At 38.7% G+C, this 14,677-nt stretch overlaps 1 protein-coding gene across 1 annotated transcript in view; it reads right to left on the reverse strand.

Annotated features, from left to right (window-relative positions):
* ZBTB44 (zinc finger and BTB domain containing 44) overlaps window positions 1-13,404 on the reverse strand; it is a 17,115-nt gene extending 3,711 nt beyond the window's left edge. The window contains exons 1-3 of the mRNA XM_009584147.1: window positions 12,354-13,404; window positions 7,562-7,646; window positions 1,835-1,998 (exon numbers count right to left, since the gene is read on the reverse strand). Coding sequence (XP_009582442.1) covers window positions 1,835-1,998; window positions 7,562-7,646; window positions 12,354-13,404 — 1,300 coding nt within the window. The remainder of the gene's footprint in view (window positions 1-1,834; window positions 1,999-7,561; window positions 7,647-12,353) is intronic.
* Window positions 13,405-14,677: the final 1,273 nt, after the last annotated feature.

The following is a 14,677-nucleotide window of genomic DNA, read 5'->3' on the forward strand; positions in this document are numbered from 1 at the left end:
ATGGTGATAAAAGGGTGAAGTAGCAGCCTGTATATTGTGTGGGAACCTTTCTATACAAGAATCTTCAGCAACTTTGCATGACAGACAGCTCTCTAAGACAGTTTAGGTTCATACCTCTCTTTTTTTTTCTCATATTAATTTAGAAATTCTGTTACTAGTTCATTTTTCATTTATTACAGGCACTAATAAAACCCTGAAAAATATGAGCTCTGCAACTTGTTGCAGTGGCTGAGAGTACGTAATCACACCCAAACAGAACTATTATAACATAAAAGACTGAATCACCAAAAAGTTAAGGTTTAATAAAAAGTCTGAACTCCAGAAAGTGTGGAAATCCAAACATGAGGCCAAGAATCTGGAATATGGAGCTCTATTCATAATAGGGCTGTCAAGGAATAAAAAAGGTTTTTTCAAAAGGCTGAATGTGCATCAGTCCAGGCTGTTAATTCCACCAGTCTTTCACTCTGCTTTCCTTACGTTCAAAGCGGGAGCTAAACTTTTAATTGGGGCTTTTACACGGAGAAAGCTGTAGTTAAGGTTACACTGAAACTCCTTGTTAAGCATGTGAAAACAAGTTAATATACTAGAATATTGTCTTGTGGAGCTAAAACTTTTCATGCTTTCATACTGTCCAAGGGCATCTATTTCCTCTGATAGTTTGAGGAAAATCTCTTCAGCCATTTTGCTTATGTGAAAACACTTTCAACATCTACAAGTTTTGAGAGTTTCTTTTGCATGCTAATTACTTTAAAACAGCTATTCAAATCTCTCCCAACTTTGCCCAGGGGTTGCCAGTTGACAGGTCAGCCAGAGATGCTTTGCTGAAGCCTGTCTGTCTGCTATCAGTTAAGACTTTAGCAACCGGCTTGGGATAATTTCGCACCTGATATGCCCACAAAGTTTGCTTTTTTAAGTACTAAACACATACTATTACTGCTGGTCTAAACACAGTATGGTCATTTTCCTTGAAGGGATTTGACAAATAATTGCTGACAGTGAAAAAATTACACCTTGACAATTGTGCTTGCTCTGCCCAAAAATGGTACAGCATCTGTGTGCAGGTGAGAGTCAAGATCAAACCAGGAGACGCTAAACCATGAGGCTTAGTGCTCAAGTGCAATAACCCTTTAATATTCCCTTCATGCACTAAAATGTCCATGCTATTGCCAGATAATGCTGACAAGTCTTGAAAAACACTGATAGCAAAGACCTTAGAAGTTCATACTTAGGTTAGAAATCAAAATGAATGCAACACTTCAGGGATCAAGACTCAGAGGAGGCATACACACAAACCTTTTGCTACCTGTACTATCTGTAGTAGCTAAATTGATTATCAAACCAATTCAGTTGTACCGCAATCCCCCCAAAAATTCTGAGATCCAAAGGCATACAACATTATTCAATGCAAGGACATAAGACAGATAATATTTTCTATATTATCTGCAAGTCTCCTCTAAAACACAGCAGACAATTACAACACATAAGAGGAAGAATTTCAATCGACATCACTTCTTCAGTATAATAAAAAAGCCAAGTATACTTTATTTCATCTCAAATCTTTATCATGAAAATGACTTATTCTGATGAGTTTCAGGCAATCAGATTTTTTTCAGTCCACACAAACGCTAATCATCCATGAGTAGCGCTATCAGTCAGATTTGATGTATCAAAACAACCATTCAATGAGACATACTCTACCCAGTCTTTCTGAAATCGATTCTCAAGCACTTGGCAGGTGATTAAAAAAGAACTGCATTATTGTATTTGCTGCACAGTGAGCAAATCTCTGTGAGTCTATAAATTAGCAATTCTTGGAAATGGTAACGTTTCTTACCTGAGTGGATAAGCATGTGTTGTTTTAAGTTCTGAATGCGAGTGAACCGGACCCCGCAGGTTGGACACTGAAAAGGTCTGTCTGGACCATTTGGGCTGGGTCTCTCTGTGCTGCTGGTAGAAGGAGCAATGTAGAGTTGGTAGGGATACTGAACGTTCTCCAAACTACAAAGAAAAAATTCACTGATTTACAAGCAAGCTAGAGGAAAAAAATAAGAAGCCTTGCCCATGGAAATCTGAACCTTGAACACATTTGTATGAGAAGAAGAAAAAGACTGTTGAGATCTGTATTTATGCTGGAAATCTCTGCCTCTGCAGCGATGCATCTGACCTGCATCTGAAGTCTTACAGTCACTGACTGTGCACACCTGAACAAAACCAGAGAATACCCTCTGACTTCTGTTTTTTTGGGCAACAGGTCTGAGCACCAGCTGCAAACTGGACTTGATTTTCCAGGCATGGGCACTTTCTCAAGCATATCAATGATCCACAATCAGCAAATAGTCCCTGAGGAAAAATTTAAAGAACTGAGCAAATTGGAAAGCAAAGGAGTATTTTGCAGCTTCAGTGATATTTACAAACAAAATTAAAGCCAATTCATTTTCATTTCAATCCAAGTTCAATGAACAAACATTAGTATCTACAATTACATATTTCTAAGTTTAAAATATTGATCTAATTAATCAATACTTGCTTCTTGTCTGATTCAATCGGCTCTATGAGAATAGCTCAAGCGCTGTATTTAAAAAACAGCACACAGATTATAATAAAGGAACAATTTAACTTTCAAAGTAATTTATTTAAAACTGACTAATTGCTCCTACATAGCCTCTAGCTGCAAACTGTTTAAGGGAACTACAGTGTTATAATCCAAATCCTCTGGCAAGGAACTTGCTTCGCTAAAGGGCACAGTGAAATAAAAACAAATCTGCTGGTACAAACATAATAACAATAGGAGTTTGTACTTACCTGGGGTTTCCCTTTCCTGAGCATTAAGGTCTATATTTTTTGTTGAAATAGACATTTCAGCTTGCTCACAGCCTAATGGAAGATCAGACGTCACTGGCAGCAGGGAACTGCTCTGACCCTGAATATTCCATGGCCAGAACAAGGCAATTTTAGTTTTACTAAACTGTAATGTCTGAAATGTATTGAGAAAAAGTACACCGATGTCTCCTGTTGCACATAGTCAGGAAGTCTCCCTAACTTAACAAATCCTTTTTCTGGTCTGCTTCCATCTCGAGCCCAGATTGTTGGTTTCAAGGTTGGGCTGAATTTGTGGACTTCTAACGTTCACAGGAATGAAAGGTGCACTTTGCACAAATACATTTTCCTACACATCATACAAAAATCCACAGACCAGATCAGCACAGGAGGACAAGAACTAGGATCATCTCTTTAAAATCAGTATCTTAATTGTCTTTACTCTGGAAACAGATGTCAATACAACTGTGAGAACCGGGTATCTGAATTCTGAGTACAGTGATGAGTCTCAGTAGCAAAAGTTCCAGTTGTAAAATCTATCTGAAGAGAGAGAGCACCAGGTATCTCTCGATACACACAAGATAAAAGAGTTTCCTGCAGGAGTTAGTATCAACCAGTCTGTAAAACCTGTAAGGATTTCTGGTCCCACATGGAACTGGAATAATATTTGCTCTAAGGAACAAATTTTACTGTCTTTCTCTTCTTTTTACACACAGTAGGGTCCTAGAGAGCTGTGGAAAAGATAGATGCTGACAGACTTGTTGATCTTTGCTAAGGGGAATATTTGCAAGAGGGAAGTTACCAGCTCATATCCTGGGCCTGGCAGAATGTCGTTCACTGCCACTTACGGGTCTAAAAAAGCCAACTGATGGCTCACCAAATGCACTTGAAATAAATGAGAGTGCTTTTAAACATAGGTTCTGATTTGTCTAAGCAAATTTCTGTCATAAACTCTGGCACTCCTGTTCCTCTTTGTGAGCAGATCACTAGATAAAGAACAGATTTTGCTCTACTCAGATGCGGAAACACTAGTTTTGTCTCTGGAGTTGGTACAACCATATGCTTTCCACTTTACCAATGAAAACTCCATCAACAGAGACTAACAGACACAGGTCTGTTATCCAAAACTAAATATTAAAAAAAAAGAAAAACATTGCCAAAAAAGCGTAAGGCATAGCAGTCCAGCTGCCAAACTGATTTGGGCCCAGGATGGACAACCTTCCCCTCATCTGGTATTTGACAAATGTCATCCAGTCTGCCTAAGGGGCAAATCCCTTCAGAAAAGTTTTCCTTGTGCTCAGCTGACTGGAGAATTCACAATTAAAATTTTCACAGCTATGTGCCAACAGAAGTGACAGCTGCAGTGCAGGGGTGATAAAGGGATGGCTGGCTGGGCAGCAAGAACTCCTGCTCTTAGATGTACATATAGATACACACATCTCAAGTAAGAATTCCATTTAGGTTTTTTGTGACAACATTTAACATGCTTTATAGAGAACTTCATCTCCTGGTAACATGTTTTTGAGGTCCTTCCTCCCCCATTCCTGCATTAGGGGACTGCAAAGAGGCAAAAGTGCATCGTGCTCCTAGAGCGTTCTAGGGAGACACTCAAACTAGGGCAGAAATTAGAAGCCACAGCTCTCCTTTTGTTTCCAGCTTTCTCGGGCTAGCTCATCCTCAAAGCCTGGACTGGTGCCAGCTTCTCTGCCATTGAAACAGAAAGGAGAAGTGCTATGGGGACAATGTCCCTAGCAGAAATTTTAAATAAAGTTTGTTCTTTTCCTACATAAAAGCTTCATGATGAGAAAGGCTGGTTAAAGCAGATAAAATGGGAATCCCGAGGCTCTCCAGCTACCAGTGACTGGCATGTCTTTTTCCATCCTTACACTGCAAGCAGGCTGAAATACCTGTTAGTGACATAACTGCGGACCTTAGCACAACGAAGAAATTACATTTGAAACACAATTATATTTTCTCTCCCCTGCTCTTTTTTGCCACATATACTCAATTTTTCATGACTTGCAATTTGTGATAAATGTGGCATTTAACAGTTGAGATTTGTCTAACATCTCAGAGAATTTCTGTAACAGCTAGATAAAGAGATAGGTTTAAAATGTTTTCACTGTAACGCTAAAGTATTCTACTTGCAATTTCTTCTTCTTTTCACCAAGAGATTATATACATATTTAACCATGTAGAACTAAACTCTAACAAATGTGAATGCCAGAATGCTCAGTGAGCCTAGAAATGTTCTCTAGTTGTAAATAACAATTATTTCAGAAAAGCGGAGGTTCTCGTTATATTGGATCAGAGAGATCTTTTATAATTGAGCCTTTGCAACTCTTTTTTAAATGCAGCCACAAACTGACACAGAGACCAACTGTTAAACCAGCCACAGCTGAATTACAGATCTATGCTAGAAAAGTGTTTTGCAATCCAAATGCCAAATATCAGAGAAAGAATATATCAGCCTTCACTGTGAAACAGGAGTTTTAATACTTAACAGATTCCTGTGTGCCTATTAAGCTGACAACAATTCCATGTGACCTGCTGTTTATGAAACACTGATTATGGAGGAGGATCAATTAATTATATTAATTATTTAACACAGAAACTCAAGAGATAAGATATCCTAGATTTTGAAATATTTATGATTCTTTCCACAGTGATAAGGATGTCATATTGAAAGACCTTTAGATGGAACAGTCTTTTGCTCTTTTTTATGAATAGAAATGTAATAAATACATACTCAAATACATATTTTTCAATATAAATTTGCATTGTCCACTCACAACTGATTTTGACATTTTGAGAATCTCTACTAATAAAGCAATGTACAACCTGGACTTAAACTAAAGGCGCATTCAAGAAAATACCAAACAAAAAGTGAGGGAAACTTTCTCCATCCAACATGATTTATTAGTCGTGTTTTCATTTGATTCAGCTAGAGCTGAATGTTTGATTTTATTCAGAATTCTGTATTATCTCATTTTATGCACCCAAAACTGTGTGCCCAAATTGCTGGACAGTGAATGACAGGCCATATTTATTTGCTGATGTGCCCATCCTGTGCTTGAAATGGGAATTCAAAAGCCCAGTGCTTGAAGGGCTGTCACAGCGAATCAGAACGTACTGTCCCATCCTGACAGGCATATACACGCACGCATGTGAAAGAAAACTTCTTAGGACTTGAAAGCACCATTTTACACATTTAACTGATTCACAGAGTAAGTACAGTCTTGGCACTTTCATTTGAATTTATAAAATAAATCATGTGGTAGAAAATTTTAGTTCTGGAGTCTAAAGTTCTCATAAATTCCCATAACTGTTAGTTCCCTTACTGTTACATAAACAATGTGCAAATTCTAGTTCATTTTGCTGATGCTTGTGTTTACTCTGAGACTAATTATTTTCAAACTTGAGCATAAACTAAGGCAAACATTCTTTCTTTCTCTGCATGGAAGAGATATTTTAGTGGGAATTTTTAGTGTGTTAAAAGGATTTTATCTCTCTTGAATTTTCTATGCAGTTCGTGCTGAAGCTCTGCAATTTTATAGGAAATTTCTGAAATAATCCACTGCTGAAAAGATGTATGCCACTTGACTTTAGAATTATAGCTTTAAAAGCCTGGATTAGTTCTAATGCAACATGTGCTCCTACTATCAATTCAAACCCTAAGTGCTGGGTATTATTTTCATACTGAGGTTTGTTAGCAGATAGATAAAATCTTCTCTGTCATACAAAAAATCTTATCTAGGCAGTTATTTTCTCTTCAGATTTAATCCTACAATGGGACAGGTTTTAGATGGAAATGGCAGGAAAGATTTTACGAGCTATGAAAATGCAGCTCTTGATAGTTATCTCTATAGGGAGTTTCACTTGACACAGTTTCTGGAACAACTCCCAAAGGTTCACACTTCTTCTTCAGACTCACCTGTCTAACAAAATACTATGCAAAAGCCAGCTTGTCAATACTTTAAAAATTTTGCTTAGAAAGGCAATAGCTAGCTGTACGCCACACTTGACACACACCATAAAAGCAAAGAAATAAAAGTCAAACCAGTTGTGTGTACCCTTGTATGCCACTTGCAGGTACGTCACTTCGCTCTAACAGAACTACGATACATCTTCAACCAAACAGACCCATTTTAGTTTGGCCTTCTCTGCCAGCCTTCCCTTATAAGGGATTCCCTTAATAAACCACTCATCCCAGCACAGCAAAAGACCGCTAAATATTTACAGTAAATGACACACAGCATTTTGGTAAGAAGCTACATGCAGAAAGTTTGGGAGAAATATTTAAGGCTGCTCTGCCTGCTCTGTGGTTTATGGCAATAGCAAACTCTGGTGAAGCCAAGACTAGGTACTTGTTTTCATTTTGTTGCTTTTGTGGCTTTACGTCAGCTTTAGCATGCAGGCAACTACCACACCTGTTTCACAGTAAAGATTTTTTTTTATTTATTAATAAAGAGCAGTCATGAAGAAAAAGCAAAAACATGAATACCTTTCTTCACCAGTGTTGCCTAGAAATAGACAGGAAATGAAAAGCAACAAGTAAGCAAGTTCTGACTTTTCATCACTTACATTCTCCTAAAGCATCTGATCCTTTAGGCACCGATTGTACTTTGATCAACACAGAGAAGTAGATGTACGAACAACTAAACATTCTAGGATTAAGGCTGGGTAGGTTAATTACAGCACAGCACTTGCTGCAGAACAGTTTGCACACTACATTGGTACATACCGATCATCATCATCTGCATGAGCGTTAGTGCCAGAGGTACTTTGGAGTGTGGGTAATCCCTCCGTAACCCCCTCATCTATTGAGCCTAGGCAAAGAAAAAAGGGCAATTTAATGCAAATAAGTGTTCAAAAAGGGTTGGAGTGGCAGGTAAATACACATAAAGCTTGCTTTCCAAATCTCTGAGAGACACTGCTTCCTGGATGATAAGATACTAGAATTGTCTCGGGAAAATCATTTAGAAAACCCAGAAGCAATGTGTTCCAACTCAACTTTTCCTCTGCACAGATTATCTAGTAAATGGACAACTCAATAAATATTTGGCACACCTAGAAAATGGAAAGAATCTATGTTATATACAGCCAGAGTTTTCAAAACACATCCAGTACTAACACTGTAAAGCAGAAATGTTACCTTCACCTAAAGGGACAATTTCATCAGTTTTCAAGACTTCTTGAGCAACGAGGAGTTCAATCCTGCTATGCTACATTGCTTTTGTGTTCCAAATCTTCCACATATATATATATATATATGCGTTGATAATGCCTTCATTTACGGATAAGATGCTGAGACAGGAAGAGCCCTCTGAGAAATCAGAAATGCAACACAAAAGAGACCAAACATCTGTTTGTAAGAGAAACGTATACACAAAACCATTCCAGAGCTTTGCTCAGTGCACCAACAATCAAGCAAATGTAGCTCAAGTGGGTTTTGGAAACAGAATCTAAGGTAAATGCAGCACTAAAACAAAACTACGTCTTCATTCACCTGATGTGGCTGTTGCTCAGACGGGCCTCCCTCATTACCACTTGGAGTTTGGCGTTCAATCCTTGTTTAAGCGTATTAAGCAAGGTTATTTTGGCCTGATGTCACCGTAACAGAGAGGGAAGTTGGCAGTACAGTACTAAAACAATTCTAAGAACTGGTACCCCCCCACCAACCATGCCCCTTGATAAAAAAAAATCCTCTGGTTTGGTTATGTGTGACCATTTAGATAAACCATGTGTTGTTCCGTCTTTAAGCTGAGTGCAGAGACCAACTGGATCTCCTCGCATTCCTCCTTTTCCTCTGATGGGTGCAATGGGAGATGATAAAAATGAATGACTGAACTCCACCAAATTTCAAAAGGATCAGAGTTGTCATTCCTCTCCAAAACAGGGGTTCCCAAAACATGACATATGCATGATTACTAGCATGAAAGTCACCTGGAAGTGGTGCAGAAGTAATTCCATCTTGCCTCCTTTTCCCTCTGTTGAGACTGAACATTAAGCACCACTTGAACTTTCCTGAACAGCCAAGCAGCCTTTGGGTCTCTACCACAGAATCCATGGAAGATGAGAACAGATGGGGGAATGAAATTTCTCTCTCTGCACCTACATCTTGAGAACGAGCGAAGTTTAGGACAGCGCTAGGAGCTGCTCTTCCTGCTACAGTAAAAATAATTCTGCTTTCTAAGAGAGCGGTACATGAGCGATCTGAATTTGGGAACCCTTCTCTAAAGCTCACTAGGCAAATCAAGTATCATTAGGTCTACAATGACAAGTGTCAGACAAAATGGAAAACCAAAGAGAAAGAACATGGAAAGAGAAGCAGAAAATGTGCTTATTTTGTCAAAAAGAATGAGAGTACTGCCTCCAAAAAAGGCTGTCCCTATAAAGGACTGTGTGCTCTACAAAACCTTACTGAAGTGAAAGGTGATTGTCTTAACATGACCTCATGTTATGGGGCCAGTAATGGGAAGAAATTTGCATCTCTAGCAGTTTCAAAATAACACTAGTAGAATCAAAATTTTTAATTTTGTTACAAGCTGACAAACTCTGTTCAGGAAATTCAGCAACTATGCAATCTATAAAGTTACAAAAGTTAATCCCATTTTGATTTATCCTTCTTTCTTATGAAATACTTAACCAAAAGTCTACTGAAAAATAAGCCCAATTGCTCTTAGGTTGAACTTTATGCCTTCACTTCTCAAATGGAAACAGTGTTAATGAGTTATGAAAATATCTTCTCAGACTTAGCTATTGTTGTAACCATAATGACTTATTTATCAAGGCCCTGCTTCACGTCTCCTTCCGTATTATAAAGTGCTTCCAAATATAATAAATTGCAAATGAACAATTCTTGAAATTGCCCAAAGAGTGAATAAGAGCTTTTTGCAATATCAGAAAGAGAGGCAGGGATGCTTTTTTAAATGCACTATAAAACATTGAGATAAATATATGCAATTATATGAGGAAAATATGTTCAGGGAAGAGAAAGCTGTACTTTAACATATCTTGCTGCCTCCATTTACTGTTCTTATATTATTGCATAAGGAAATACATCTTTGGGAGGTAAAAAGTGCTTTCTAGCTACAAAGCATGCCCTATCGTATATTAGGTACATGTGAACTGTGCTAAAAAGCAAAAGCACTGTTTCTCTTTATAGCAAAATGTGAATAAAAACTATTACGAGGATAGTTAATAATGTTATGCAAAGACCACTGAATATTAATTCAAACATATTCAAGGACAAAGAACAGATTTGTACTTTGAAGGTTTGGGGCTAGCATATTTTTTTTCTCTCTGTAGCCATTTTAAGGAAGAACATGCTGTACTAATATCCCCAATAACAGACATTTAAGTTTAAACATTATAATCACTAAGGCCTAAGATCCTTTGCCCCATGCCATACAAAGGGTCAGGTACATGCCCTCAGTGGTACAAAACCTAGAATAGGAAATAGAAAATGGAAAACTTTCCTGAAAACATCACGTGGCTTCAAAACAGGTAGCTTCTGAAGACGGATATGCAAAGTTGCTTGTCAACAGAAATCATTTCAGGAAACTGGCTAAAGCAAAACAGAATTCAGTAAGGTGCCTTACTATTCGAGCATGTTTCAAAGTAATTTTTAACACTAAGACTCTCTTAGAAAAGTAGATTTCATAGCATTCAGTGGCACCTCTCTCTCTACAATTCAGTCCTAGTCTCACATTCTCGTGTCCCAATTCATCCAAGCCACTTTTGACCATGCAATTTTTCTGATATTTCTAACTCCAAGAGATGTCCTCTGAAAACATCCGTAGATCCTATGCTACTCATGTGTAGTCTAGAATTTACACCCAGTTTGTTCTTTTAAGCTGCTTGGGTATGATATCTGCAGTTGGTAAAACTCCCTCCTTTTTTCATAAAACTCATCATAAAAAATCATAAAACTCCTGATATGCTATTTTAACTTTCTCTAGTAATTATTTCTACTTGTTCTGTTTTGTCTGTGATGGTACAATTATGTCGATGAAATAATTTGCATCTCTTTGTCACATGGCCCTGGTGAGGCCTTTCCGAAGTTCCTACTATAAAGAGTTAAAAACTGAGTTGAACTAAACCTCTTCTTGAACAAGGACCACTTTTCCTGGAGACTACCCAGCAAACAAATTGTTTCTTTTAGTTTTTAATCTATGCGCTATTTTGGCAAACTACATTTAAAGATTTATATTTAAGCTGATATTAAGTCTGTTTCTCAGAAAAGGTAAACAGCCTTGTCTCCAGTAAATAAAACATTTTCGTTTGGAAAAAGCATTACCGATCTAAAGTATCAACACATGAGCTACACAAACCGACAAACAAAACCAACAACATAAAGTCCTGAAGGATGGGATAAATGGAAAATACTTTCATTTCTTTTTAGTGACTATTACCTGAATAGCTTAACAACGCTGACTATATATTGCAATCCTGGAATGGTCAGACTGTTCTAACACTCACTTTCTTCAGAGAAGGCACAGTGTTACGCTGACCAAACAAAACAAATAATGCAGGCTACTAGGCTACGTTTATTTACTTTGTTGTAGTTTATTTATTTAATTAAGTGAAGCAGCCTTTCATGTATACATTATTTGAATGAAACAGACCAGTACATTTGCCACTCTTACGGTCTTCAAACAAAACAGGCTTTATTAAAAATCTTTCAGTAAACAAACTCTACTGAGCACAGGTCAAGCCACTTAAGTGAAAGCAAAACAGCTGACTTAGGCAAAAATCTGGTAATTAAACTAGAAATATTGCAAAACCCCTATCTTCTGACTTACTAAAGACCAGTCAATGCATTCTGCGCAAAGAGGAAAAAAGGGATTGTTACAGTAACCTTTAAGTATTAGCTATTAATAAACAAGAGCCTGCTAGAAGAACCCAAAACTGGCTTCAAATTGTCTTTCATTGGAAAAAAGGTTTCTCTCAGCAATTGGCAGTACTTGAAGAAGCAACTCGAGAACCAAATCCCACAGAAATGGAAAGATTCTCAATATTATGACTGTGTGGTTTTGTTTTCGTCTGGGGCATTAAGATGACAGTATTCCACCACTTATTTTGCAAATCTTCTTACAAAGGCTCTCTGTCATGATTATACAAGATTTTATGTCTGATGCAAAGTACCATTCTACCCCTCTGTGGCTACAGCCACAAGTCTTTCAGATTTGGTGTTGCAGCTCAGCTGAGATCATGCCTTTTGACAATACTGGAAACAGAATTATTTTCCCCAGTCAAGCAGCCACAGGTAAAAAGAGGTTATCAATCTCTTCTGAATAAGGAGGTCTACCAACGGGCTTACCTTTTTTAGATGCCTTCTGCAAAGTTATTTACAGAGCTCCAAGTCCTGTCCCCGCAGCAGGGGTTTTTATGTAACATTTCGTAAAACAGGAAACAAAATGCAGTTTCACAAAAGTAAAGCATGAAAAAACATGAAGCAGACTTCCTCCAATAAAATCACAAGTGCACACGCACCTATTTGTACATATATCTAACCCCAGAAATGGTCATACCTATAGAGGAAGACTGTGGGCTGATCAGGAGATCTTCCTGCACTTGCTCGCTTCCTGGGACTGTCTGTTGATCGCTCAGAGAGCTCTGGGATGCGCTAACAGGCTGCGATACTTCCTCGTGAACCTCCTCATCGCTTAACCTTTCCACTTTGACGCGCACGTCCTCTTCAATCACAAGTGGAGAACTGGCTTTTGTGCTCTCACAAGTCACGTAATCTGCAATTCTTCTGTTGGACTCGGAGGGCCCAGGCATTTCCAAAGTCCTAGAGTTCTCTGCCTGCTTCACCTTCTCAGATTGAAGTCTTCGATCAATTCCAAAAGGAAAAGTCCAGGGAAAAGCTAAGGACGAGTCCACGGGCTGATTTCTGGACTCCGGGTAAGAAGTCGAAGGATTTAGCACTTGGGGGGAACTTGTTTGTGTGTTACACTTAAGGGGGCTCTCGGGAGACATAACTATGTAGCTTTTGCGCTTTCTTCGCGACTCTCGGCAAACAGGAATGGTTCTTTCCACTACACTGCACTCAGAAGAAACTGGAGAAAGGCTGCCATCTCGAGAAGTAAAATTGCAGTTTGCGCTGTTCTCCTGTCCTGCATCCAGCACCTTCTCTTGCTGGCTGTTGGGCGTATTCCATAAAATGCTGGACTTCATGAATTCGGAGCACGTGCTAGCAACGCTGAACATCTGCATGTAGCTGGCTGCAGCCAACACATCAATAATGTTTTCTGTATTAATAGATAGTGTTGCTGTGTAAGCGTATTCAAGAAGAGGTATAAAACCAGTCACTGTCACATGGTGCAGGTCTAACACGCTCTTGCTCTCGTCTTCTGCTTGGCCAACGAGTTTGGAACGGAAGAAGTCGCTGCAGGCTGCCAAAACCACCTTGTGCGCCCTGAAGATTTTGTCCTGGACGCGGATGGTGATATCACAAAAATGTCCATCATTGCGGAGCATGTTCAGCTTTCCCAGCATCTCCTGACTGTGAGCAGGGGAATTATGAGTGAATGTTTTAACACCCATTTTTTCACCTTTCTGCCAGCGTTCTTTCCACATACGAGAGATCACAGGTATCCTAAAACAAAGAGGAAAACTGTCATTTTCATCTCTGAAAGCAAAAGTCAAGCGGCTTCACAATTATAAGACTCTGTATGATCAGCAGGATTCTCTAGGGTCAGGTTTTTCTAGGATCCAGTTGCAACGGACTAACTCTACAGAAATGCAATTACCTACTCGTAATTTTCAAAAACACGTATCAGATTATTTGCAATCTATCACTAATATCACCTTCCACATTTCTGCTGCTGCCCACTCAAAACAAATTCCTAACACAGCTTAGAGAAAAATGTCTGTAATACTAAAAAGAAAACATTTTTGAAACTATCATCTGTGTAAGAAGCCTGTATTTTTATTTTCTGGGCTCAGGAAACTATTGCTCACGGTTCTTAAACATGACAGACTTTGTTGAATGTTTCTTTTAAGTGGAAAAGACATTAGCTTGGGTCCACTTACTAGAGTGCAGGAGCAAGCAAATCTCCCAGAGAAGGTATTTAATACCAGAAAAGCTTTACAGAAACTACAGCACAAATTATCAGAGGACAGAGTTCAAGCTAGTAAACATAAAATAACAGTTGCCAATAGCTCTGCTTTCCTGCTGTAGTGCAGGTACTGATTGCCTAAAGCTGCTTTTCATAAATAGTTTTTGGACTAGGATGAGAAGTTATTGGAAATTCCTTCAAAAACACTATGGATTATAAACCTCAAAGGAAAGTTTAAGTTTAAATCAAACACACACAAATTGATTTTATACATGCGATAAATAATACAAGGAGGGAAACTTCTCTCTTCTGAAAAATACAAAACTGCCTTCGTGGGACCAGTTCCCTCCTACGTATGGGAGCAAATGCATGTTTTCTGTGCAAGGTCCTGAAGGAGTAGAAGGAACTGTGTACCCCACGCTGCCTAGAAGTTCTAAGGTTGCAGCAGTATTTGAAAACTAAATAAAACTCCTCTGATTTGAGGAGGATGAAGCTGATGCACGTTTCACTCCCTCTGCAATACACAGGGGAAAGACGCTGCGCCAAGCTAGGTGCAGTATGCCCAGACATCCTCTGCCCCTGCAGTGGAACGCCTGTGGCCACCAAGGCTGTCTCTACTTGCAGAGAGCGGAGCATCTCCGAACAAGGAAAATCAGTTCTTGGGTTTGCTCCAATTATTTCTGAATTATTTCACTGTAAAGGAAACATAAGCCACCATGTTTCACCTTCTTGAGGCCCCCTCCAAGCTTCCACGAAGCCTTCTGTGTTCCACTTGACTCACACAATTAACA

The sequence above is a fragment of the Fulmarus glacialis genome, unplaced genomic scaffold, assembly GCF_000690835.1.
Source record: "Fulmarus glacialis isolate BGI_N327 unplaced genomic scaffold, ASM69083v1 scaffold12088, whole genome shotgun sequence".
Lineage (NCBI taxonomy): Eukaryota > Metazoa > Chordata > Aves > Procellariiformes > Procellariidae > Fulmarus > Fulmarus glacialis.